Consider the following 27512-nt stretch of genomic DNA (forward strand, 5'->3'; position numbering starts at 1 on the left):
AAAGCACTGCCAGTTGTCAGAGATCTTCTTTTGCTGATTCTACTACAGCAACACAAAAATATTGAATTCAGGGAAAATGAAAGATACAATAAGCTATTTTATTTTGGCAAGAAGCAGTCTACCCATCACCCTGGGAAAGTATGTTAGGAAATCTATATCTAACATTTCTTCTTCCAGTGTGTCACTTCTGTGGATGTTAGGTTTTGTTAACAGTTCTTATGCAGCTGGTGGAGAACCCATCACTCCTCAGAACGCACTCCAGGTGTTGCACCTCGCATCCAAGGTAGTGCGGCTCAAATATTTCTTGCATCCATTCCTCTTTACTGGCTCAAGCAATTTGAAAGTAAGTGCAAGTACTGGCCCACTTGTTTGTGTATTTGATACATCTTGTAGCCCATGTTGTCACCATTCCTCATAATAAGCACATCTAGAAAGAGCAGTTATTGATCCTTCTCTACCTTCATAGTAAATTTAATGCTGACATGGAGATTGTTCCGATGCCTGCCGAATATTGTGCAAACATGGCAAAGACTATTTACAAAGCTACCTAGATCGAAGGGTGCATCTTATTAGCAAAGTGGCCCACTGCATACTGTGTGAATGTGGAAAAGCCTATTTTGGAATGACTATACGATTCAGCAATTGTTGAATATAAATGGTACTGCAGGCACAGACATGCAGAGAAGTTGGCAAAGCATGTGGGACAACTATGTAATACAATTTGAGTACATGCAGGTTCCCACTGTGGAGAAGAGCTACATGACCATTTGTTCAAGGAAGCCATAAAAATTCAAAAACATGACAACAGCTTTAACATACATGAAGAAAGCCTCGAGATAAACAGATCCTGGATTCCAATTCTGGACAAAACAGCAGTTGCAGGTAACAATGGGTGAACCACAGCAGTAATAACAAGTAAATAACCTTCAGATAGGTACATATAATCTCTGGTTGTGGGCTCTACGCTAGTCTACTATCAACAATGAGGAAGAACATTTGTCAATGCCAGCCACTTGTGCTAGGGAAGTCAGAAAAATAATTGAAAAGCATCTGCTGAAGATTGACACAAAAGCCAACAGGCAATATATGACAAGATTGTGTTCAAATAAATGGAATTGAGTTATCAGAAATTTTATTTTTTTCTCGTTCTGAGTGGCACATTAGATGAGATACAAATTCAACAGAATCCTCCTTTATTAAATGTACAATCTATTTTATATGAAGACCACTACACTTAGTAAGTGCAAATTTCACTGATCTATAAATTAGACGTTAAACATGACAAAACAAAATTAAAGTGAGAGAAAAAGTTTCATCATTATGAAGATTTGCACATACATTCCAGCACTAAAATTAATGTTATACTCAAGGAAAGAACATGAGATTTAATTGTGTGAACTACAAGATTGAACGAACATAACAAGTGCATTCATGCTGAATTAGTTGATTGCAGATCCTCCCAATTTATAAGCCAAAGGCCACTACATTTAAAGGTTGTGTGTAAGAAACAGTATAATCTACGTAATAACATTCAACAAATTCAAAAGGTTCTTCCACAGTGCAATATGGCTGGCAGAGTTCTGTACAGCTCTATCAAAGATTCTTCTCTTTTTTTCTGGCATTTTGCTTCAGTTTGAAGGCAGCCAATTTTTATGTTTTTACTTTCAAACCGTTACAAAATGATTCTAATAAATTTTACTGACGTATCACGTATCATTTACAGAATAGGACCCTTGCCTACTCCCATTCAGCTTCCAGCACGACTAAGTTGAACCTGGAAATAGCTTTATAATAACCTGAATGATTTTTACCTCCTGTATGATTAGTGTCTATAAATGTACTGATCTCTAAATTACCTGGTGGGTATGTTATAGGTCTTTTAAATCAAGTGCAGAAACAACTGCACATAACACTGTATACATTACCCCGTACTGTAAAATGGATAGTCTAGTGTGTCACATATACTCCATCGTGGTTCAAGGTATTCTTCCAAAAGGCTTGTAACTAAGTATCACATGTTAATCTTATTGTTCAGTTACGTTCATCAAAAATATCACAATAAAAATTACATCAGTCTTTAACTGAAGTACTGATCTGAACATATCAGGCCTTAAATAGTCTTACTACATGACGTAAGCCACCAGATTTCTCTGACTTGATATGTAGTTTCTAGCAGTTAGGAAAGATCCACTAAACTAATGAACATGTATATTGTGGTCCCTAATGCATGTCAGATATAACTGCAAAATAAAGTAAAAAAATTAATTATACTATCAATGCATATTACAAACCTCAGGTATTGCCATAATACAAGATCAGAAGCTTAACACTATGTGTAAGTGCAATTTGCGTGCATATGGCTTATGCTTTATCTTTCTACCAAATGTGTTTGCAAAAACATATTAATCAAACATTAGATTAATGTCTGTATGCTAAAATTCTATCTTCGTTACTCAAAACTTTAAATAAATGTTATATGACTCATCCAGATCACACTCATTTTGACAGCATGAATTAAAAGTGGAAGTATTAATCACATATGGAAGGCTTTGTTTTCCAGCAGGGTGGCTACTGAAATAGAATCAACTGAACCTACAGATACCAAATGTCAGCTTTGTTCTATGACATAAGATTGTGGTGTGTCGATTTCAGTTTTTAAAACGTGGGCAGCCCAAGGCCTAAGTTATGTTGGTAGGTGAGAGTTTTTTCTGAGATGGTGAAGCCAACAAATGTGAATACTAAAACTGACGTGTTGACAGACTTATCTGTAGCACAGTCCAAAGTCTAGGTTAGGTTCAAAGGTGACAGTTTGGTTGCGAGTTGGCAAAGTGCTATCCTTGACATTTCAACAAATATCATAAGTATTTTGACATTGCCACTAGGCTGGAAACCAAAGCGCTGTTCATAAGCAATACAAGTTGAGAAAGCCTACTACTACTAATCATCCTCATCCATCTAGACCAATAGTGTGAAACAATGTGTGGATGAAAAATATAAATTAAATTACCTAAAATGTAAATGTTATGATTTATTATGTTTAGAAACTGTATGTTGCAAGCAACAACAACACTCTAGCTCACTCATTCATTATTCGTTCATTCGAGCAGGTATATAACACAAAGCAAGTACTTTTCTTCATTTCACACTGATCACAAGATTCTTTCAAGTTCCATATATCTCACAAAAAATTTTCTAATGCTCTTAAAAGTCAGTTAACCGCAAGCAAATTTATTGGTACCTCCAACTCCAATCTGAGGTTGCAAGGAAACATAGAAACACTTGCAAGCAAACCTGGAATACATTATGGCTACGACAACCATCAAAGATCCCTTCACCTCTTTATTTTGTGTATGAACTCAAGAGGGAAAAAAAGGCCTTTTTTCTTCTCTGATGCAGTTGACTGTCAATTTTTATAAGCTATGACGACATATCATCTATGAAATGTAGAGTAACCCTTTTACAATGTAGCACGATAAAAAATTAATCTTAAATTCGAGGTTTTTCGTTCTCCAGTATGTTTCGGAAGACAAGGGCAGTGTTTGTTTTGGACATCATCGTAGGAAGTTTTAGCACGTCTTCTACATACCTATCTCGGTCTTTATTGTTCAAAAATTATGTTAAAAATCAGTATGGGAAATACTTGTGGTAAATAGTTCAGCACCTTCTCTCCTAGGGTCTCTTTCTGGAGGAGAACACAACTTTTTGTAAAATTAAATAGAGATTGTATACTACTGTTACATACAAATCAGTATGGGAAATACTTGTGGTAAATAGTTCAGCACCTTCTCTCCTAGGGTCTCTTTCTGGAGGAGAATACAACTTTTTGTAAAATTAAACAGAGATTGTATACTACTGTTACACTAACGGCCTTCCCAAATTCTACATCAGAGAATGTTCCAGAGAGATTAAACGTTTATTACAATATTTCCATTAACTGAATAACTGTACCTATTTTAACACTTTTGCCACTGTGTTTTGCTATGGTTAACTTCAATAAAGCTCAAAATTTTCCGAAGAGACATTATCAACCTGGAACACAAATCAATTTTATATTACCTTCTGTCTCACTCTGCAGAATATTCACCATAAAGATCAGAATGAAAGAGGGACAGCTATGTAGTACCTTCTCTAGAGACAGGCCTTTAATAAAAACAGTACAATTTTTTTTTATGAACATGGTAATATATTCCCAGAAACAAATGTATTCACATTTCTCTTACACTGTTATTTGTACTGCCTGATACTTCATGGTGCAACCCAATGTAAAATAAACAGTACAATTCAACATAAACTGAAATGATGATCTGACCTTTGGAATATGCATATAACCTGTCATGTAACATAGCAAAAAACAAGGAAAAAGTAACTTTTAACAAATTTTGCTCTATTCACAAGTTCTGATTAAAACTTTTTAACAAAGTTGTTGCTGAAAACTACACAATGACACCATACACTAGACATATAAAGTGTATTCTTCACTGTTTACAACTGCAATACTGGCAGTGGCAATAATATACAAAACAGTTTCAAAATTTATGACATGTAATATGCATATTGAAAAAAATTTAAACAAAAATTCCAGAATGGTGCAAACTAGGATAACAGGAGTTTACAGTTACTGAATCTGTTAATATGTACACAATTTTCACCCAGACCCAAATATTTTATTATAACAATCAGTGAATCAAGTTAGCTGCTTGGATTCAAACAACAGCATTACATACTCATGTGACATGTTTAACTTAAAGCTAAGAATACAACACGCTGATCAGTTGTATGGTGTTAACACCAGCAGGACACAGTACAAAATTAAAACTCCAAATCTACACTAAATAAACAATTTGCAGGAAGTCTGATGTGTAAACAATAGTTGTTTCCAATTTACAAATCATCCCATCAATAGTTTTACACACAAATTCTGAGCATCTTATGTGGAATGCAATGACAGCACAGTCTATTCAATGTTACATAATTAAATAGTTCACAAACATATTTAAAAGTAGAAAATTTTTCACTTACAAACAGCATCCTGCCAGTGACATTTGAATCCAGAAAAGAAAAATCTTGGGGGCTCCATGAGAGCATACAAAATGCTGTTGTCATCTAGCAAATCTACAAAATCTTATCACTTTTTACATCTATCTTCAGTAAACACATCTTTTATGATTTTTTTTTTTTACTTTTTAAAACAGAACACTATATGCCATGAATGTTGCTACTGAACAGAACATGTCTGCTTTAGTCCTGCAGTGGAGTCATGGCCAATGGTAAGGTGCCTGTCAGATGCAATATTGTTCTCCACTTTTAATAATACACACCATTAGTTTGTTGCAAAAACCAACTATAAACACGAGTTTGCACATACTACGAAATGATCTTGCATTTGTTACTGGAAAAGAAGCAAAACCATGTTCCCATCCCTCTCTTAAGGCAAGAGCTGGTTGAGTAGCATTATGCAGACCTCTGCTTATAAACAAGATACTCTTTTTTTCTGTGCAGCAGCAGTTTACCAAGTTTATACAAATTCCACGTCACTGCGTTGGGAACTGCTGCATTGTGTATGCCACCATGCCAGCCCCAGGCTGTTGCATAGCAGTTCCTTGAGGCATTTGCTGAGGAGGGACTGGTGGCTGAGCTGGAACTCCCTGCCAAGTAGCTGTCGGTAGTTGCACACCCATTCTGCCTGCTGTCATGTAGCCTTGGCTATAGCCAAACTGCCCACCACCATATGGATAACCCGGTTGCATTCCTTGAAGATACTGTCCCTGCATTTGTGCAGCTGCTTGGTAACTCTGTGGATACCAATAACCCATTTGCTGACCATAAGTATATGGATACTGTGCTCCACCTGCTGCTGGCTGGCCCATTCCAGCCTGAGCATGATTTGGATCACCACTTTCCTTTCCCCAGAAACACTTAACTGTCTGACCATTAATTTCTGTATTGTGAATGGCCTCAATGGCATGTGCTGCTGATTCTTTAGTTGAGAATCTGATGAAAGCATATCCCTTGTCCTTGAAAACTCTAATATCTTGTATCGTTCCAAATGGTGAGAAAGTTTTCTGCATGAGTTCTTCTGTTATACCACTACTGAAACCTCCACAGTAGACTGTACAATTAGTTGGACTTGACTGGTTGTACACTTCATCAAATGTGTGCAATTTATTATTCGCATGACGCGGCCTTTCGTTTCTAGGAGGTGGAGGTTTTCTTGTAGACCAATTTGTTCTAATGCTGCGGCTTCCTAACCACTGACCATTCATCGCCGCGATTGCATTTTCTGCTTCTGCTCTTTTCACAAATGAAACAAACGCATAACCTTTAGATTTTAAAGTTTGCGGATCTCTAACAATCCTGCAATTAGAGATTTCTCCAAATGGCGCGAAAGCTTCCCGAAGTGTGTGTGTTTCAATTTCAGGACTCAGATCCCCTACAAAAATGTGATGATGATTACTAGTGTCTTGTTTAGGTTGATTACCTGGAGATGTCGCCCAGTTTACCTTCATTTCCTTGTTCAGAAATTGCCTCTTGTTCATAGCAGCAAGGGCTGTAGCAGCCCCTTGATGATTCGTAAACTCCAGAAATGCGTAAGGGTCATTTCCGGGCTCACGAATGATTTTGCAGCCTTTGACGGGACCGATATGCGCGAACAAGGTACACAGCAGTTCTTCTGACACGGAAGCGTCCAGATTACCGACGTACAAGGTCCGAGGATGACTTTCGTCACTCATCGGTCTTGACATATTATTCCTCGCACCAGGTAAGTAAATTACTATAAGTACTTCGTTGATTAGTAGCCCGCTGAATCCACATATGCTTGTACAAATGCTAGACGCATTACGATGCTCAAATGTTCGACCACGCTCAGAAGCGTTATTTCAAAGTGACATTTTTCTATCTTGATGTTGCACCATCCTACAAACGTTTCAAACAGTATTAGTTAACGAACAATCACAACAATAGATATAACTAACAACAACCTAAAAAATACCTACAAACGCTGTAATATCACACAACAATCCTTCCAACACTCCTCCCCACTACAGTGAGATAAAATGAAGGGCGGACTACTCATGACATATTCTATCTTTGGCAAGATTCAATGTTAGTATCAAAATATATCGACAAAAAACTCATATAAATTTAATATAAAATACTTGTTGATGACGAAAAATATCGTAATAGTTAAATAACTGGTTCAATACTCACATTAAGGTAGCATATAATTGTAAGACACACAAACTCACATGGGTTGTACTAATACGTAAATGCAGATATTCCACTATCTTCGAAAGTCAAAGTATCAACATGCACTGTGCAAGATAAAATCAACATAGCTCTGGCAATTTCAAAAGTGCGGGGTTAACTTGTAGATGATATATTTTATATCCCTTACGCGGAACGATTTTATTTTTCGCTTCGCTTTTCACTGATCCTGATGTGTACACAGAAAAAGTCTTGAAAATAAAATAGAACCAACGACACCTTTGCTTTGTTGAAAATGTAGATCAAGACTCAGCGTCATCAATGTGTGGTACGCGGCTTACGAGTTGTGCTATGTAGTATGGAATCGCCGGAAGAACGCCAAGAAAATGAAATACAAGCATTAAAGGTAAACATAACGCGGAATATGTTTGCTACTGAATGGAATATTGATTGGAAATACATCATGGTTCCGAGTTTAATATTATACCTCATACTGCTAAACAAGTAATTAATGTACTGTTGATAAATTTAGGGTAAAACTTGTGTATTCATAGGAGGTAAATGCACATATTTTGCCTAGGTAGCGACGTGTAAGAAATATCTTGAGACACTAATTGGATGGTGTGACCAAGTTTGATATATATTTTATGAATTAAAAATAACTACCTTTTGTCAAGGAAGAATACTGGAAAGTTTGTTGCATTTGAAAGTGTGCTGTTTGATGTTAAGCCAGATAGGCTGAATCTTTCCGTACTTAGTCGTTCTCCAAAGTTGACAATCTTTATTGGTAAATATGCACATGACTGACATTTTTATGGGCTGAGCGTTTTTCTTAAATTTCGCAAAACCTTGTAGCAACGAAACTGTTTTAATACAAGATTATGGGTTTTGTCCAAAAACTGATTACCATGTTGAAAATTGAGTGAACAATCTCACCATCCAGTATTCCTCTTAGGCCCACACACTACGTGTTCCTGACTTTTCAAATGCGGTGCTTAATGTTTGGCATCCAAACACTTTTAACAATAAAAAATTAAATTAACACAGCCTTTCAACCCTTCCTATGCTGCACACGGAGATCCAGTGGCAGATACTATGAATAACTTGTAACTTTCCATAATACTGTCAGAGGTAAGAAAATACATTTGGTGTGAAGAGACTGAAATTCAAACCTCGCATTACTTTATTCAGTTACATCATCAAGCCCAAATGCATGAGAAAACAGAGCTCCCTAAGAAAACTTGCAAAATTGGTCTACTGTTCATTATCAGAAGAATAATACTGTGTGTTATATCCTGTAGTACCAAAACACTGCATTTGGTTCCAGACCTGCAAAATTTGTGGATCATTACTGGACATACTATGCCAAGAATCGCGATTTTAAGACCACACTTTTATATGAGACATGTAGAGAATATTGTAAATGTGCTTAGTGTCAGTAACCAAAGATCCTGCTTTAGTTCTGTCAAAATAATTATTGAGCTGAGCTTAGTGGTTGCTACTATCTTAAATTGTGTGACACTGAACCATATTGGTGTTGGTTGTGGACAATAGATTATGTACTGAACCATTCCAATACAACCAACAGAAAACTAACATTGTGCTCTTCAAATTGTTGTTAATGAAGAGGCATTGATACACTTTCACATGAATGAGGCACTTAAAGACTTATTGCTTAAAAAATGGGAATACACATAAAAATGAGTTTGGTGTTACCTGGTTTTCAGATGAGACAGTAGATTTCATTTGAAAATAACAACAAAATTTCTCAAGCATGGGAAGTGGTCTGAGAATGGGGCGGTAGTTAATACTCCATAAATATATAAATAAATCATAATCCTGTTACGCATCCAGTGAAAGTTATTAGTGGATTCCGCAACATTTTTCATTGTTTATGTGGACTACATGTTCATAATAAGACACTAAATTCTGAAGAGACTTGTATGTTATTGAGTATGTTTCTTACCCTCCAACATAACCTACATTACAAATCAGTCTGTCACAATGAAGGTTTTGGTGTGTGTGTGTGGGGGGGGGGGGGGGGGGGGGATTCAAATACCACATTCTAGTCTGATTCTGTTATACTCTGTTTTCTGGAGGAAAGAAGATTATTGTTAAATGTCTCATGCCATAACCTGCACCATGGCTATGGTAACTGTGAAATAAAACATTGTTTGTGATTCACAGCACAGTAGGCTTCTGCTATCTGGTGAAGCAGAATAATAGACATAGACTCTCTGACATTAAAATTATCTGTTAGTAGTAGGGTCATAAAAATAAAAAGACGTTACTCATTTACAAAATAGCATAAGAAATATGCAGGCATTGTGCCAGTGATGCACTCCATTTATAGGCTTTAAAACCAAAGGTTTCAATAAATTATAACTCATTTTTTTTTCTAAGAATACACTAAATAGTATGTATGGAAATCTGACAGGACTTAAAAGAAACTGTCAAAGTAACAGCACCATTACAACAGTAAAGAACTGGCACAATTCAGTTAAAGATGCAGTTAGTAAGGATATTATATACCACAATAAATTAAGAGTCCAAAAGAAACAAAATAAAAGAAGCTAAGATGGAAAAAATATGATAGCTTCAGTGCAGGCTGTCACAAGTTAAGGAAAGAGCTATGGCACCTGGATATGAACACACAAAATGAGCATACTTCTTTACATTCTTGTAATCCTTACAATTTTAAAGATTACTTTTGCAGTTACAAAAAAGCAGTAAGTGTTTGCAGGTGAAGTCCCTGTTTGCCTATTCGAAATATAAGAAGCTGCATTCTGATGGTATTGTGAAAATTGCTGAACCCACCAACACATTAAAAATGCTCATAATAACGTCTTGGAATATAATTAACATGATTTGTTAAATAACTGAACCACAAGATACAAGAAATGGCAGGTTTCATTTCTTTCAAATTAAACAGTAAGCAGCTTTCCATATAACGATAAGTTTTCAATCTTTGTCAGCTGCAAAATTGTATACAGAGCAGTGAAAAGCAGTGAGGTTATGTGCAGGACTACATATATTCTCCAGTGAAATTTCTTTTACACCAAACCTAGAGGGCAGACACAGATGCTCTGGTCAACTGGTCCTACCAATATTGGTTGTCTTCTTTGTCCCAGGATGTAATGATGTTGTAGCATCAGATGTCATACATGCACAAACAGAGAACATAACAGTGTCAAAATTATTTTTGCATCTAGTGTATTATTTTTTGTCAAAAGTTGTGGTGATAGAGTGATCTGTATTGTAACCTGAGGTGTAGCTTAGGTTGGAAGGTGATAGTTTTGCTAATTGGTGAATCCAGGAAATGCGAATAGTGTGTCTCGGGTGTGACTGGCTGTTGTGTAGCATAGTGCAAGGCCTAGGTTATATTCTGAAAGTGAAAGTTTGTCTGTGGGAAGTGGCACTGAAAGCTGTAGGTCAACCAGTGCATCACTATCAGTAAAGCTTCTCAGGAACATGCCGTTACCATTTAGAAATACTTACAAGTGTAGTACTTTTTAGGTATATACACTACACACAGACTCCTCCACTACAAATATTTAAACTCAAAAACTTGGTTTTGGTTCACTCCACAGCCCAGTCCTGCCAGTATCTCCATCCTATTTTCCAAGGTACATAAGTGCTCTTCCTTATGTCTTTCTCAACTAGCATTTCAGAATTCATTTACCCAATGAATCTGTCTTTTCATACAGGAGTGTTAGTTTAGTATGATACCCAGGAGAGCTTACGATGAGCTTGGGGAATTGAGGCTGTAACGGTATGCCATGAGATGACGAATGATGCCTGGATATTGTAGATGGTAGAAGACTTGTCTGCAAAAAGGTGTGGGTATAAATTGAAGTCCTTACTTGGAATATACGTTTTAACAGGTAATGAAGTTTCACAGGAACGCACACAGCTATAGAGTAAGATCGCATCATTTATAGTATTATAGTAAAAGAGAATACTTGTAATAGGTACCAATTAGCATGCATTTAATTTTGAATCAAACTAAGCAATAATCACAAATACCAATTTCAAGTTTGATGTGGTAGTTAATGAATGGGTGTTTCATGTCCATTGTCAAAATCTTGAAGGTACTACCGACTCAGACAGCTTCAATTTTGTTGAAATTTATATAGATTGCACCTTAGAAATCCACATGAACTTGTCCAAAGTTTTATCTGCATCTGTAACTTGGTGTAGACACTGAAGCAGTTTTCATGTGGTCCACTTTCTTATGAACTGGGAATGTGTAAAAAAATTCTCCTGTTTGGCAGACTGTTGTACCTAATCTAATAGGGTTAGGATTCTGCATTTTGCCATCCTGTCACAGTTGTTTGTACAGAATACAGAACTAATGTACATGAAGATTAAGGGATCAGTGTCCATGTCACATTCTGGAAATAGTTGAAAAATTTTGTTATGACATATTTTCTCCGTGGAATCTATCGAGGTAACTTTGTACCAACTTTTTCCATTTTTTGAAAATACTGGGCATAAAGTAAGTTACACATCACCATAGGCATTGTAACATTTTATATCTATAGTCACTGCATGTTTAGGAAAGTAAAAATTTACAATAACTATGCCTCATTAGAATACAATTTCAGTTTTAATACTAGTTTAAGTTAACTGTCCTTGAGGGTAACTTTAGACCAGTCGTAAAAAGCATTGTGTAAATTTAAATCGTGCCAGAAGGAAATCTAATTTTAATAAGAAGTAAAAACAAACTGTTGATTCAGTATTGGGATCGACTGAAGCGTCCAATCCCACCTGTCTGCTTTGACTCGTGACATAAGGCTGTTGTGGTGGGTGACATCAGGATGGTGCGGAATTAAGTTTGTGAGAGTGGCGTGTTTGTAGGTGTCGTTTTGATGTGATCGATGGTGCCCTCTGGTGGTGTGTTAGGTGACGTTTTTGGTTTAGTTTGCGTGTGTGCTGTGTTTATAGGTTGCATATTGTTGTGGTCGGTGATTCTCTCTGGTGGTGTGTGTATGGGTAGCATGTTACATGGCATATGGGGTTCATTTGCATGATAGCATTGCACATGTGTGGTATCGGGACTGTGCTTCCAGCGGAATATTTTTCAGTGAGTTAATGATTTTAGCTTTGTTTTTTTGATGTTATCGTAGTTTTTTCTGTTTGTGTCGTGTGTGAATTTTGGTAAATTGCTTTTTTCTTATATCTTTGGTAGGTATGGATGTGACTGACAAGGTCAACAGTTTTCGGTTGTCAGCGATAATGGGGGACAGTGTGTTGTCTCTAATAAAATTTCTTCAGCTATTCGGATTTTTTGATTAAGTCTTGAAGTGTTCAGTACATCGTGAAGAAATGAGGCTGGCTTAAAGTTCCAGCGTCTCGGACCAGGGATGGCTGTATGTGGAGATGTTGTAAGGATAAAAGGGCAAATGAAGTGTTTGATTCCAGTTTTGTTGGTTTATTGTGTTTTTTGAGGTAGTGATGATTGTGGATGTGGTTGTAGTTTTGGGTTTTATGATTTGGTATCGGTAGTTTCTCTTGACCTGTATAGGTCAAGGGAAGTGTTTGATTCTAATGTGTGGTTGTGGCTGTGGGTTTTACGGTATTGGGAGTTGCTGTTGAGCTATATAGGTCAAGGGAAGTGTTAAATTCCAATTTGTGGGATTGGGAGCTGCTGTTGAGCTAAATAGGTCAAGGGAAGTGTCCGATTACAGAGGATATTGTGTTTAGTGGAATTTGGGGAGTTTTTTGTTGTCAGTTTTTTCGTCGTTTTGTGTGGTTTGGAATGATGGTGTGTCTCTAAATTTGTTTATATTAATTTTGTCCCCGCCCAAAAACCCACAGTTTCCCACACTTGTCCCATTAGTCTCATTAGGTTTTTTGTGGAACGTGTGTGTGTGTGTTGGTTTTTCCATGTATTTTTGTGTTTGTGGCCATATTTGTGACGTCTTGGGTCAAAGCAGACGGGTGGAATCGGACACTTCTGTTTTTCCCAGTATTGCAGGTTTACTTTGAAATGTCAGAGTATTTGTATGAACCTGGCATTGGTCAACTTAAAACACTGCCACCAGATGCTCAGTTCAATTGTAACATAATGACAAGCCTGAGAGTTTGTAAAAAGGTGGAAAGACAGCTGAAACGCCAACAGGAAACCATAGAGGTAATAAATCTGTTACTTTTAGTATAAAATAATACAAGTATGTGGAGCAGCCTCCATTTGAAACAAAAGTAGTAACTGGTACCAAGATACCCTGACTGGTTAAAAGTTACTCTAATAGACTGTATTTCAACAGGAATAGGGAATGAGTAAAAGCCACTGGAAACATACTCATTTTCAGTGCCTTGTCTGCCTGACTGTCAGAAAATTTGTGCATTGTGAAAAACACAGACTTTTCTGCCTGTACAAATAATGCGGAATAAGTCCTTGATCATCAAAAAGTTCTATAATATTTTGCCGTGTTCTGGAAGGTTCTTTTCTGGCTTGCTTTTTGGATTTGGAGTATTACTTTTTCCCTCTATAGCTTACTTGTTGGTTTCATATTCTATCTGAAATTTAAAATTCTTCTGAAGTCATTTTAATGGAGCAGCTCTGGGGATTTAAGGTCAAAATGAAATTTTTGTCTTGACAATTGGATATATTGTACTTTTTTTCATCCATTTATTTCTTTGATCACCTGCTTGTAATCTGAACGACTATGACATTCTTTTCTTGCTCTAGCTTACTCCGATTCACTAACTTCAACTCTGCCAACTGATGCAATTTTCTTAATAACTGCATCTTTAACTGGCACATCTTTCAATTAGCATAGGTATCTAGTGAATCAATTTGCATAATTTCAGTGGTGATGTTCCAACAGATTGTGAGTTTGTACTTGTAACTTCAGAAATATGGACTTATTGTGGTTGGTATGGAATTAACATCTGTGGAGTCTTCTTCGTGGAAAAATCTTCTCTGTGTGATGGGCACAGTTTTTGGCCTGGTTTTATGTCAGACTTCACTGTACATGTTAGCTGAGCTGCCTTTTAGAAATCAATTGTCATCTTGGAAAATTAGGTTTTCTGCTGGTAATCCACGTTGAACACAAAATTTTGATTGTGTAATTGGCAATCTTCATCAGGTGCTCTGTGTGGCCTGAAAAGGCTAAAAGAGGTGAGAAACAAAAATACATGTTTTTAATAGATGTAAAATGCTCTATTCAGTGACATCACATAAGTAAATCTGTTAGCAACCTAAACATTAAGTTCATGTTCTTCCATCAGCAGTGTCAATTTGAATGAAAACATTTTGGGTATTAGGTCATGCCAGTACAGTAATTTTTAGTGTTTGATAATGATGTGATGTAATACCCAAAATGTTTTTACTCACACCCAAAGGTTAATTTGAACATCACAGTGCTTCACTATATCTTAAGACAGGCAAAATTTGTTACATTTGGTGTTTTTAATGTAGTTCATACATCATTATCTTTCTGATAGGTACTGACAAATGATCATGTTTCCTCACTACCTGTTCCTTATTGAAATATTTGGGGGAGGGTGGTTCATGGGAAAATTTTTTCAGGAAGTTCGAAGAGAGATGGCTGTTGCTTCTTCATCTTCATTTGTGTTATTTCTGAATACAAAAATTTGTCAAGATGGCATGTTTGAGGAACCCATCTATTTAAGGTCAGGAGCAGTGTCTTGCATTTTTTCACACATTTCCAGTTCCAAATAAAGTAATCATTGTCAAAATGACTCTAGTACATACACAGAGTTACAGATAGTGCCGAAACTTTGCCAGTTCATGCAGGCCCCTTAGATACATTTCAACAAAATTTGAAGATGATGTTGTGACCAAAGGTCACTTGATGTGGAGTGAGCCAAATATATGACTTCAAGTGCGTGTTTAGGTCTTCATTTTATGAAAGTGAACAAGTATTGCAAAATTGCTCATTGTGCAATACTGAGTTGCTTCTGATATCATCCCATAGAATTCCTCATCTCCTCCGAGTACCTAACATGCCATCTAGGCTATCCAGCATATGTACACAACAGAGAAACAATTCCATAGCATCCAGGTCTCTCTCTCTCTCTCTCTCTCTCTCTCTCTCTCTCTCTCTCTCTCTCTCTCTCTCTCTCTCTCAAGAGCAAGGGAAGACGTAATTCTCCTTTGTACCAGGGCACGTTTGTGGATTCAACAAGATGAGTTGGCAAAGGATGCCTGTGACAGGGCCACTGTGACACATTGTATTATCCCCTGCATGTCATCACATTGTTGTGATGGAAGGTATTGTGGCTGGAAAGTGAAGATTGCGTGATGTAGTTATTAAAGCCTACAACCTGGTTATGATGTAGTCTTCCCAGCTGTAGAGATGCAACAAAGTGCTGGTAATTCGCTCAGATTGTGTACCAATCTCTGTTTTAGCATTCTTCTGTCAGCAAGAGGACTTACCTGTGTGCAGTCCTTTTAGTGTACTATTATACATATGGTCATTCCATGTCAGTTCAACCTCGGGCTCCAGCTCATAGTCTCAGATTTGACTGAAATTCAGTACACTAATTCTACCATGTGTGGAACACTCGCGTACAAAGTATTAGTTTCCGCCGCCAATTAGTTCCAGAAGTATGACTTGTGAAAGGAGGTGGCGTGACCTGGAAATTGCAACCCACATCTGGCAATCTATCTTCAGACCCAACTTTAGATCTTAATAGCTTTGGAACTATTCCACACAGTCTAGTGAAATTTTTACAACCCAGTAACATCCATTTAGAGAACACACTCCATGAATCAAAACACCAACAACATATTTCTGAGGGAAAATAAAGTATTCCAAAATGTGATTTAAAAAATGTAATACGTTAAAAGGTACATATTGTAGGTGCCCTCTATGCCAAATATAATTCACTCAAAAAGGGTATAATTTTTTGTGTTAAGCTTAATGTGGCCTAAACACACACTGAACTCATCATGCCCCTATCCGTCACAAAAACTGAGTTACATGCACACGAAAATACAAAAATTTGAAAAATTACCTGAAAAACATGGATTTTCTAAGTGTGGTAGCACAAAAGGGACAAGTGGTATCCAAGCCAAATTTCACACACTGCATAAGTAGAGCATAATGATATATATCTCAAAATTTCAGCATGTTATTGCAATACAGTTGTGTACAATGGAAGTTGACAGACGTATTTGGTGATGTGGCCATTGTTCCACAACACAATTTTGTAAAAACATATCCTTCTTATCCTCTCCCACAACTGTTTAATCACTAAGCAACAACATATAGACAGATTAACACAACATATCATTAATGTTTACTGCACCTTAACTTGTAAAAACCAGTTGATTGTGCTTTGAACAGAAGTCTTCCACACTTTAGCTACTGTACTGTGCATTGAGTGGCAAATTGTACTGTCTTCCTGGCACTGTGGTAGGAACTGGAACTGTCATAAGAATATGTTCGAAAAGAATCCAACACCTGTCTGCCAAACGTGGACAATGAAATGATCTTGCTGGTCCTGCTGGTGCCATGAAGTTCACAAATACATCAAATTCTGCTTCACAGCACTGTGCAACACATCCTAAGTACCATTTGTTATCATAAACAGCAATAACATAGCAACCTGGTTGTATGTTGTTGCTTTTGCTTCTGAATTCTGAGTCAGACACACTGTGAAGACACATGTTGTGCATGAACCTATAGTTATAACCGGATAGTCTGCTCATCTGCACCATGTCAGAGTCCACTGGAGAGAAGTGATGATGGCTCCTTGTGCCTGCAACAGTTTTAACGTGTTCTAGTCTGCTTTTTAGCAACTCTTCGACTGATTTCACCTCATCTTTCGAAACATAGAATGATTGTATGCCAGAGATATTTTTCTGTACCCAGGTAAATAATTGGAGAGGTATTAGAATGTGACCGTACGTAGGGCGCTGCAGACTAGCTCGTGATGCCATGCGCTTAATGGTAGCACCAATACCATCACATACATTTTTACCATGACTTGTTGCGAAAAAATCCCATTCTGCGTGAATCTGAAAATCATGGTAGTGCATGCATACATTGTTGAGATTTTTACTGTTTTTTTTTTTTTTTTTTTTTTTTTTTTTTTTTTTTTTTTTTTTTTTACTGGCTAGCTGCCCCATCACTGAAGTATTTCGCAAAATGTATGTGAGGCAGCTTGTTTTTCACATATGCCATGACAGTGCAAATGTGGGCATGAACTGCAATGCCATCATGAATTATACAGCCACTAAAAACGCACAGGTTCATGACAGACACATCACCTGATTCACCTCTATAGTAAATTGCAAATGGCAGGAGAGTTGCTTGACTGTTGTCCCAATGATATCCTTGGATGGGATCTTGAACTATAAATGCATAATTTTCAGAAAAGTTTAGTATTACTATAATTTCATCTTGTTTCAGATTATCCTTACAAAACTGGAGATAAGCCAATTGTGCTGTTGCTGTGAAGCTGTGTGTGGTCTGTGGTCAGTTTGTCCGTTTTTTGTCAATACATTTCAAGAAAATCTTCCACTGTACTTTGCTTTGTTTCAAGACTTGTGCGATCCATGTGTGTCCATTGTTTATAAGAAACAAGTTCATCGTCATCCATAAGGAGTTCACCATACAGTTTGTTATTCATGTGTTCTGCAAGATTTGCCTTACCAGGGCACTTTTACACCTGTGTGCATCAGGCATGGTTATTAACTGATGTCACACATTAGCAGCTTCATTGCACCTTTGTAATCCAGACCAGAATCCTTTATAGCAGCAACATCACCTTAGGCTGCAACATCACCTTAGCATTTTGATGGGTCTCACATACACAAACATTGTGTGTGCCCCTTGCACTTATAGGCACAACACATTTTGGCCGAAGATTGAAAAAAGATGATAAACCTACTTTAGTATTGGGATACTTCTCCTTGAATTCTACTTATAGTTCTGATACATAGCATAGCAACAGTCTTTTTTGCATCTGTACACGTACATTTCCCGTTTTCACCGTTACATAGTCTTTTTATCTAGCCATTATTTGGCTGCCGTCATTATTTTCATAAAACTCCGACACTAGCACCTTTATTTCTGAACTCAATTGCTTACGCTGAGCCTGCTGAAGTTGTGGAAGCACTCCTCGGGTTGCTTTTATTTTCCTAGCTTGCTTTACCATATATGTAGAAACATTGAATTACTTTGCAGTGTAGTCAATAGACCAGCTGGAAGATGCAAGGGTAAGAATAGCTACTTTTTTCTGGCATGTGGATAGGGCACATTTTTCTTTTAAATCATGCACAGTTTTGTCCAAATCAGAGCATTTCTGGCATGATTTCTGTTCCATTGGAGCAGATAGTTCTTCCTCTTCCACCATTAGTGTGTCAGCTATTTTGTGTGTTAATTCCATTTGAGCTTCTTGTAGTTTTCTTCTACCATAGCTGGACTTGTCTCTTTTCCCAACTTTGTGTGTCTTCATGGGAGACAAACCAAGAGCAGTCACTGAAGTATTTAATTGCTCATCCACTGTGGTTGTAGGTGGCTGATACTCTTCGTCACTGTCATGTAAATTCTTCATTTTTTTTAGCAGTGTAACACACCTGGAACATAACTTTTGTCCTGGTTTCATGTTAAGTCCCATGCACTGATTCACTTTCAATACTGATTTTATATCAGTTTCTCTGAGGCTACACTTCACTGTCTCCTTATGAATCCGAAATGGATAAAAACAACTTATTTGTAGGAAATAATACTTATCCAGAAACACTTTCATATGGTGAAAACAAACACTAAAGTTTCCTGGAACCATACTTCTTGTGCCCACAGGGTGTATCCCGGATTTCCATAGCAACAAATCTTGGCCGATTCATTCAGATCATACAGTACAAAGCGAATGCCACAGTTTGTTCCATATGTTGTTTTATTACATTCAGATGCTTGTGCTCTACCAATACTGCAACTTGTTTGAACAAAAGCACCACTAGTACACTCTTCTGCCTCCATACTGACTTTCCACAACAATACTGACCAGTCTGAACTAGAATCTTAAACCTGTATTTGTTGCTTGTTTCCTTTGTTGTTCCTGCCTAACAGTGACTCATTCTGTCCCTGAAAACTACCATTGTTTAACTTTTTGTTGCCTAATGGTTCCCAACAATTGCAGCGTTATCTGAAACAAGCTGTGTGCGTTAAAAGAAATGTAACCAAATAGATTTCTGTCAACTTTTATTGTACATGAATGCCTTGCAAATGACAAGTTGAAATTTTGCCACATATTGTATTATGGTCTGCTTATGAAGTAGATATCACTTGTCCCTTGAAAATCCATGTTTTTCAGGTAATTTTTCAAATTTTTGTATTTTCGTGTGCATGTAACTCTGTTTGTGTGACTGATATGGTTAAGATGAGTTCTGTGTGTGTTTAGGCCACATTAAGTTTACTACGAAAAATGTATACCCTTTTTGAGTGAATTATATTTGGCAAAGAGGACACCTACAATATGTACCTATTTACTTACTACATTTTTTAAATCACATTTTGGAATTTTTTATTTTCTCTCTGAAATATGTTGTCGGTGTTTTGATTCATAGGGTTTGTTCTCTACTTGGATGTTACTAGGTTGTAAAAATTTCACTGGACTGTGCAGAATAGTTCCAAAGTTATTAAGACCTGAATTTGGGTCTGAAGATAGATTGCCAGATGCGGGTTGCAATTTCCGGGTCACACCACCTTCTTTCACAAGCCATAATTCTGGAACGAATTAGCAGGGGAACTCAAAATTTTGTACATGAGTGTTCCACACTTGGTAGCAATGGTGTGCTAAATTTCAGCCAAATCTGATACTATCAGCTGGAACATTTTCTCAAATTTGTTGAATTGACTTGGAACGACCCTATGCTAAAAAGTGCCCCTAGTATGACCATTAGAAGTCCATTAACGGTGTCAGGAGACATGCTTTTTGTATTTAATGATAGGACATAGTGTCCAATAGTTTTAAATTTTTGTACTTGTTCCCATCTTCTACTGTAAGTACTTGGGAGACAAATTAAATTTAAATATCTTACTAGCATTCTGTTCTTGGTATGGTGCACCTGGTTCTTGTCAGCCAAAGTCATCTTTCACATTTCATAGTAGTTCGGTTATTTTCAGCACGCAACTGGGGGAGGATGGTCTGCTGCCATTTTCGGATATACTGGTCAAAAGGAGAGCTGGGTTATTTGGTCCTAGTGTGTATGGAAAGCCAACACTCGCTGATTTATTCCTGCAAGGTAGCAACTGCCATCATCCTTCACAGAAGAGTGAAGTTCGAAAGACATTGGTCCACAGGTTCATGCCTTGTTACACTAAGATAGTCTGACGTCAGAAATAGAGCATCTATGCTCAACCTTCTGCCGAAATAAGTACATTATCAAGCCTTTCAACCAGCCTGCCTACCGTATAATATAGAAGAAGAGCAAGGTGAAGCAGAGACTATGGCGTACCTGTTCTACGGAAAATCTCTTTCTGCCAAGATCAACAGGATTCTCAAGATGCATAATATCAAGCGTGCTTCATGTCCGCCTACCACATGGCTTAGACAGGCAACTAAAACAGCCATTGCCAAGGATTGTCTGGAAATTAATCATGGTCTATGAGAGAAAGAAGTATTGTGGTACAGACCACCATATACTGGGACAGTGTTACTAGAGCGACAATAGAGAGAAAGGTGGCAGAAAACCTCATGAATCTCGAGACCGGGTACCAACTGCACTGGAGTTGCTTGAAATGGGACGATTGCTGCAGCAGAACTCAACAAAAAGAACAACTTGGAAGTTGGTGGAGCACTTGTCTGCAAAAAGCAAAGGCCCTGAGTTCAAGTTAATTTTATTCTGCCAGTAAGTTTCAGGAACTAAGAACATGGTCCCCAGAAATGATCCCCAGACACAGCACCATCTGGAGCATACCAAGACAGAATGCCAGATTGCTGTCAGGTGCACCATATTGAAAACAAAACGGCAGCTTGCAGCAAAGAAACCAGATATAAGATGGAACATATCAGGACATTTCTAGTGTGAACAGACTGCAGACAGGGTATCTACAACCAATCATTGAAGTTGGAGGTAGAGGGTGTAAATATTGGACCTGTTCATTCAACTATCAGGCTCGATTACCACCTAATAAAGACAAGTCACACTGTTGAAATATTGTGCATGGCTGACTGATATATGGCAGCACCTCTGTTACCCTAAGAAGTCAACCAAAGTCAAATTAAATTTTTGCTTCACACTGTAAAGATTCTTGTGTACTTGACAGTGACTTTTATTAAGAAATACTACTATTTGTCAAAGTAGAATTTATTGTAGCATCAGCCACTTTTCTTATTTTTTTTCTTTGACTATTGAACATTCACACAGAGATACATACTGGATTATTATATGTGGGTTTCACTAAGCTATAGCAGTGTGACAAATTCTGTGGAAATTCAGGAGTAGGTAAGAAACACTTTTTTTTTTTTTTTAAATCCTGGCCCAACCCGAGATACAGGTCTCCAAAGGTGACACTGCAAACACCATTTTGAAGATGCGTATTTCATTAAAAAAAAAATTAAAATTCTGTATCTCTGTAACACTTCTACATATTTTGTTACAGTTTTTTATTTGAAAGCTAATTCTTTGTGATTACAATGGTATACTCCGTTTGGACATACAAGGTGTGATTTGGAAGTTTCAAGACTGATTAATTTCTGAGTAGGAGTGATTCACAAGGAGTTTGTTGTACGTGGACAGTACGTCACAGGTGACTTTTAAGCTGGAGTGCTTCACCGCTTCAGGGATAGAGTTCGCCGCGTCCACCCGGCGATCAAGAGCGATTGGATTCTTCACCATGACAATGCACCCACTCACACTTCGCATGCCGTTGCTGAAGTTTTGGTCAAGTTCAACGTGACAACACTGCCGCAGCCACCCTACAGCCCTCATTTCGCTCCAAGTGACTTTTTCCACTTCTCCCGAATCAAGACAGACCTAAAAGGGAACCGATTCGACGCCATCCAGCAGGCTTCAATGAGGGCCCTTGACAGCATGACGGCCGAGGCCTTCCAGAAGGGCTACGAACAGTGGAAGACGCGCTGTCAGTGCTGTGTTGATGTTGAAGTATCATATTTTGAAGAATTTTAGTCCCCAGTACTTAAATGTCCAATAAATTTCTAGTTCTTAGTTAAGTCTTGAAACTTTTGAATCACATCCTGTATCTGTCAAAGATCTTTTACTGTTGCCTTTTGAATTTTTTAAATAATTTACCGATTTTTTTCCCAAAAATCCTATTCTAAAAAAGTTGTTTCTTTTTTCCTCTCTCATGATTAATACAATGTAGTACTGTATTCTCTGTAAAGGAGAGCTTCCACTTTTAAGTTAAAGAGGTTTCATTATTAAAAAATCATGTTTTTTGACTTTCAAGGGTAATGTATGTCTTCGCTGAAGTTGTTTCTTATTAATTTCTTTGTTACAATGTTTATTTATATTGTCTGTGTTGCAGTTATTTCTTATCACTTTCTTTGTTGCAGTTATTTCTTTAAACTTTCATTGTTGCAGATATTTCTTACACTTTATTGTAGTTTCTTTGTCGTGGTTGTTCATTGCAGGTTTGTGTATTGAATTTGTTCAGTGCTAATCTGTTTACTGAAGCGGCTTCTGAGAACGCTTAAGACCATCCAGTGTGTTTTGTGTTTTCGTGAGGAATTTGCCAGTTGAAACTGTTGCAGTGTGTTTTGTGAAAAGGACTGTTTAAAATGTGTTCAGACTGGGGCCACAGGAGAGTGAAGTGTGCTGACTATTTGCGTATCCATAAAAGAGTGATATATAATACAAACAAAAAAAAGGTTAACAACAGTGACAGTATCTGAACAAGGTGAAGCCTCCCATGGTGCAGATTTTGCATCAATAGAGGAAGAATTAAATACCCTGAATCAGTCAGCTACAGAGGTAGGTGTTAGTCCTGTTAAGAAACTCTGCTCAGTGAAGTTGAATTTTGAGCTCTATGCATCAAGAAAGCCCAGAGAAATTACTAAAGCTATGGATGAATACACTACAGCAAAACCAACCACACTCTTCAAAGTAGAAATTCCATCTTCAGAAGAAAATGAACCAAAACACTCTTGCACCTCTTTCCAGGAATTTTTCACAAATGTCAATTCAGCTGTTGAATATTGTGTGTCCTACAATGAAAAGGTGCAAGTTTTAACTATTAGTCCAGAGACATTTTCAAAGAAAACAGTTTTGAACCACATTCCATCAGTATCAAAGTACATGGTACACAAATCAAGAAATGTGGGATCTATAGTATAAAAGTCTTTGGAGACCAGATCCCTATTATGGTCATCCTGTAGAAGCAGCTCAAGTTAAAATAGTGCAGTCGTTTTATCTGGAAAATAAATGGGACTGTTCTCACCAGAGTGCCAACAAAAAAGACATTGTAACTGTAACAGTTGAAGGTCAAAAAGTTGTGAAGTGAGGAGGTGCAGGACTCTCAGTATTAAAGAAACTTTTGCAGTTTACAGGAGCAACTAAACTACTTCACATTTTTGAAGATTTACATTTTATACACTACAACCTAAGTGGGTAGTTCCGCATCCACCTAGAGCTGTCTGGTTGTGTGTGTACTGCGCAAATTTTGAATTTTGTGTGGTAACTTTGAAGAACTTACTGGAACACTTGACATATGACACCCTGGTTGGGCGTGTAAAGTCATTGGTAGCCTGTGACATAAAGCGAGAGACTTGTTTGCTTCAAGAAGGTGGTGACTGCCCTGGAAAGGGAGGACTGTACTTACAGACACTTGGCCTGGAAAACTTAGCAGATAACTGTGCAGAAATTACATACACAACATGGGAGGAAAATAAATGAATTAAGAAAATGTTGCCTTTGACAGTTTTTATTGATGAACTAGGTAAATGGTCATCAAAAGCAGTAATACAGCAGCGTCTGAAGAAATTGCAACAATAATACATTGCAGAAGAGAAAGGATGTGTACAGGCTGAAGAACTATGTTTAGTGCTTCACTGTGATTTTGCTGAGAACTGGTCTGTAAATCTCCCACAAGAAGTACGAGGCTATCATTGGAGTAATGACCAGGTTTCAATTTTCTCGGGAGTGACATATTTTCGAAACAATATCACAAGTGTCACAGTTATAAGTGATGACACAGGACATGACTCAGCACATGCTTTGCTACCTATGTGCAAAATTCTTCAAATGCAAACGGGGGCAGAGAAGATAATCATTCTTTCTGATGGTGCTCCTAGTCATTTTAAAAATTGTTACCAGCTGTTTGAATTGAGTAAGTCACTTGTGCCAACTGATTGGATATACAGTGATACTGGTCATGGGAAGGGGCCTTGTGATAGTGTAGGAGGCCTGCTGAAGCACCATGCTACAAAACATTATCTTTCCAGACCAAATACAGCTGCGATTCAGAATGCTGAGGATTTTACGAGAGTTGTGAAATCCACAGCCCTCATTTGTTTGCCCAAAGAGGAAATCAAAGAATTCCATGAGCAGAAAAAAGGAGAATGTTCCAAACAAACTACTCTTGTGATAGGAAATAAGAAGACACATTTTTGGATTCTTAAGTGATGAGTGAACTCATATTGCTCGCACCTTAAAGAGCGATAAAGAAGAAATTGCGTTTGTTCGGTCAACACCTCAGAAACAGCAGGATAAAATTCACATTCACAATCTGAGAAAGGGGCACTCAACTGCGCAGTCATCAGTGTGGGATGTTTGACGCATGTGTGTATGATTGTGACTGGTGGATTGCAGAGATTATAGACATCACTTATAAGCTAAGTGAAATTGTAGTGAACTTTATGCTACCACATGGCCCAGCTGCTGGATATGAGCTTCCAGCTGAGTGAAAGCAGCAAAGCCACCAGCACTCACTTCATGTTCACAATGTTTCGAAGTGTATAAGTGCTCCAGTTCCTATTGGTTCAACAGGAAGGCATCACTGTATATCAAAGGAAGATACTGAAACAGTGGAAAACATTTGTAGCTCATTGGCTGGCCAATTTCAGTACAAAACAGAGTGGACAGAAGTTGTATAAATTGAAATCTTTAGGTCTTTGGACCATTCACATACATTTGGGAACCATTTAAAATGCTTGAAAAAATGAGTCTCTTACTCATTGTTCAAAACTAAAATTATGTTAAATAAATCTAGGTTTTGATTTTTTTCATGAGCCTGTTATGTGGTAATAAAACCGCTTTTATATATGGCAGAAATTGCAGTTGTTTATAAAACCTGTCCAACCTAAGAGTGGAAGCTCTCATTTTCAAGGAATGTAGAACTATATGATACTAATCAACAGAAAAAAAATCAAAATTTTTGGATTGGCATTTTTGAAAAAAAAAATTATAAAGGAAGTTCAGAAAGCTATAGTAAAATGACTTTGACAGATAAGTCCAAATGAAGGATTTCTTTGTAATCATAAAGCAATTACCATTAAAATAAAATAAAAACAACAAAATATCTAGAACTGTTCCAGAGATACAGCATTTAAATTTTTTTTTCCAAAATTCGCATCTTCAAAATTGTATGTGCAGTATCATCTTTGGAGGGCTGTATCTCGGAGCAGAAATTTTTTGTAGAGAAAACAAAAAGATACATGTTCCTTACTTAGTCCTTCATTTTAACATATGCTAAAGTCAATAACATCCAAGACTATGAAGGTAAGATTCTTTCCTAGCCTGCCTGAATTGGTATGGACTATGCCAACACTGACTTTTATTCTTCTACCAAAATGAAACTGTATACTTTTTCCTGTGGTACTGGAAACAGCCTTCAGAGAAGAGATCAGTGATGTTACATGTAGAACTTGATCAAATAATAGGTACGTGCTGCAAACACCTGTTACTTCATCAGGAGGTAACTTCTGGCCTATTGTACCAAATATAAGCAGACATACACCTCAGGTATGGTTTGTGTGTTTATAATTGTGACTTTCATATCAAGTGCTTAAAATTATGATCCTGAGTGTTGGTATATGCCATAAAGCAGTTCTGAATAGACAAGAGGCCTACTGCACATTAAATTTCATCTAAACTCGCACATTTTTCATGTTGCCTCCCCCCCCCCCCCCCTTTTTTTTCCTTGTATGAGTATTGTTCTAATTTTTCCGCAGATAAATATCCAGAGAGAAGTCTAGTGAGCTTGCCGATCATTTTGTATTTCCCGAATGACAGAACTGACGATGTACTAATATTCTGTTTAATACATCTGTAATTGTCTATGGGGAACAGGCAGTACATCCATTGTGTTGGTATCACATGCATTGCTTTATGTCCTGTAATGATACATACAACTCCTTTGCAGTGTGATGTATCCCTATGTTTTTTTATGGGGGGGGGGGGGGGAGCTGGGTGGAAGGTTGTCTGAGCTACATTATTTTTATGAAAAGTGCTACACTACAAAAAAAAATGGTTTTCTTTCTCTTATGTATTTTCTTCCGGTACACTTTCCTCATCATATACTTCACTTTTAACCACTCTTTATCATCTACGTGGAATGTCTTACAAAGATCAAATTTTTGGTTAACTTCAAGGAATAAACAGTTATCCCTTTAGTTACTTCATCTTCTTCATTCTTATCTGTTTACTTCCATGTATTTCTTCTCATCTTCTCTTATTGTTTCTCTGTGTTTTGCATCCTGGCACAGTTATCACTAATGCAATGTAGCTGTTGCTCCAAACGTGGGTTGAGACGACAACCTCTTCTACAACACATTTCAAGAATAAACATTCTGTGCCAGTTTTAGTATAACATTTGAAATGTCTTCCTATCGTTTCAATAAGTTGACATCTTGTAATAATATAATGTGTTGTTACTTCAGTTATACCATTCCACCAGGTGTGGTTGAAGATGATAAGGAGATGTCACTTGTAGTCAGACAACAGATGTTTAATCATCTGACTGTGGATCCGATCTGCCCCAGGAACTGTGTTGGGGCAATGTGCAAGGGCACTGAGGAGCTTCCACTCTGTAAATGGGGCGTTATAGGATTCACTGTGGCGTGTAGTGAATGAGAGGACTTTCCCTTCCAGCCGCCATTTGAGAGTGCAAAAGGCTGGGGGGGGGCAATTCTCTGACACAGAGGCTCAAGCATAGTGCTCAGCAAAGTGGTCGGCAATCGCATTGCATCGGTAGATAACACGTCATTTATGTAACACAGGGAACACCTTTTGGGGTCTGTTACCCAAAAAACACGTTTGATCTTTGCCCAGACTTGGGAAGGTGACGTATGGTACCCAATGGTCGAGACATATTTCTCCCAACATTCCTGCTTCTGTTGTTTGGTAAGTTGGTGAACACGCGCAC

General features: G+C 37.5%; 2 protein-coding genes across 3 annotated transcripts in view; one reads left to right on the forward strand and one right to left on the reverse strand.

The window, feature by feature from the left end:
• Nucleotides 1–4363: 4363 nt before the first annotated feature.
• LOC126352449 (nucleolysin TIAR) lies at nucleotides 4364–7293 on the reverse strand. Of its 2 annotated transcripts, none has more exons than XM_050002689.1 (2): nucleotides 7210–7293; nucleotides 4364–6915 (listed from the first exon to the last, which is right to left on the reverse strand). In XM_050002689.1, exon 2 carries the CDS (start codon nucleotides 6741–6743, stop codon nucleotides 5532–5534), a length of 1212 nt encoding a protein of 403 aa, XP_049858646.1. In that variant the 5' UTR covers nucleotides 6744–6915; nucleotides 7210–7293; the 3' UTR covers nucleotides 4364–5531. The 2 variants fall into 2 exon arrangements, with proteins under 2 accessions (XP_049858646.1, XP_049858645.1); XM_050002688.1 differs by having other exon boundaries at nucleotides 6996–7217.
• A 22-nt stretch (nucleotides 7294–7315) lies between these two features.
• Nucleotides 7316–27512, forward strand: part of LOC126352433 (eIF-2-alpha kinase GCN2) — a 284800-nt gene continuing 264603 nt past the window's right edge. The window contains exon 1 of the mRNA XM_050002687.1: nucleotides 7316–7612. Coding sequence (XP_049858644.1) covers nucleotides 7565–7612 — 48 coding nt within the window. The 5' untranslated portion in view covers nucleotides 7316–7564. The remainder of the gene's footprint in view (nucleotides 7613–27512) is intronic.

This window comes from Schistocerca gregaria, chromosome 1 (assembly GCF_023897955.1).
Source record: "Schistocerca gregaria isolate iqSchGreg1 chromosome 1, iqSchGreg1.2, whole genome shotgun sequence".
Classification (NCBI taxonomy): domain Eukaryota; kingdom Metazoa; phylum Arthropoda; class Insecta; order Orthoptera; family Acrididae; genus Schistocerca; species Schistocerca gregaria.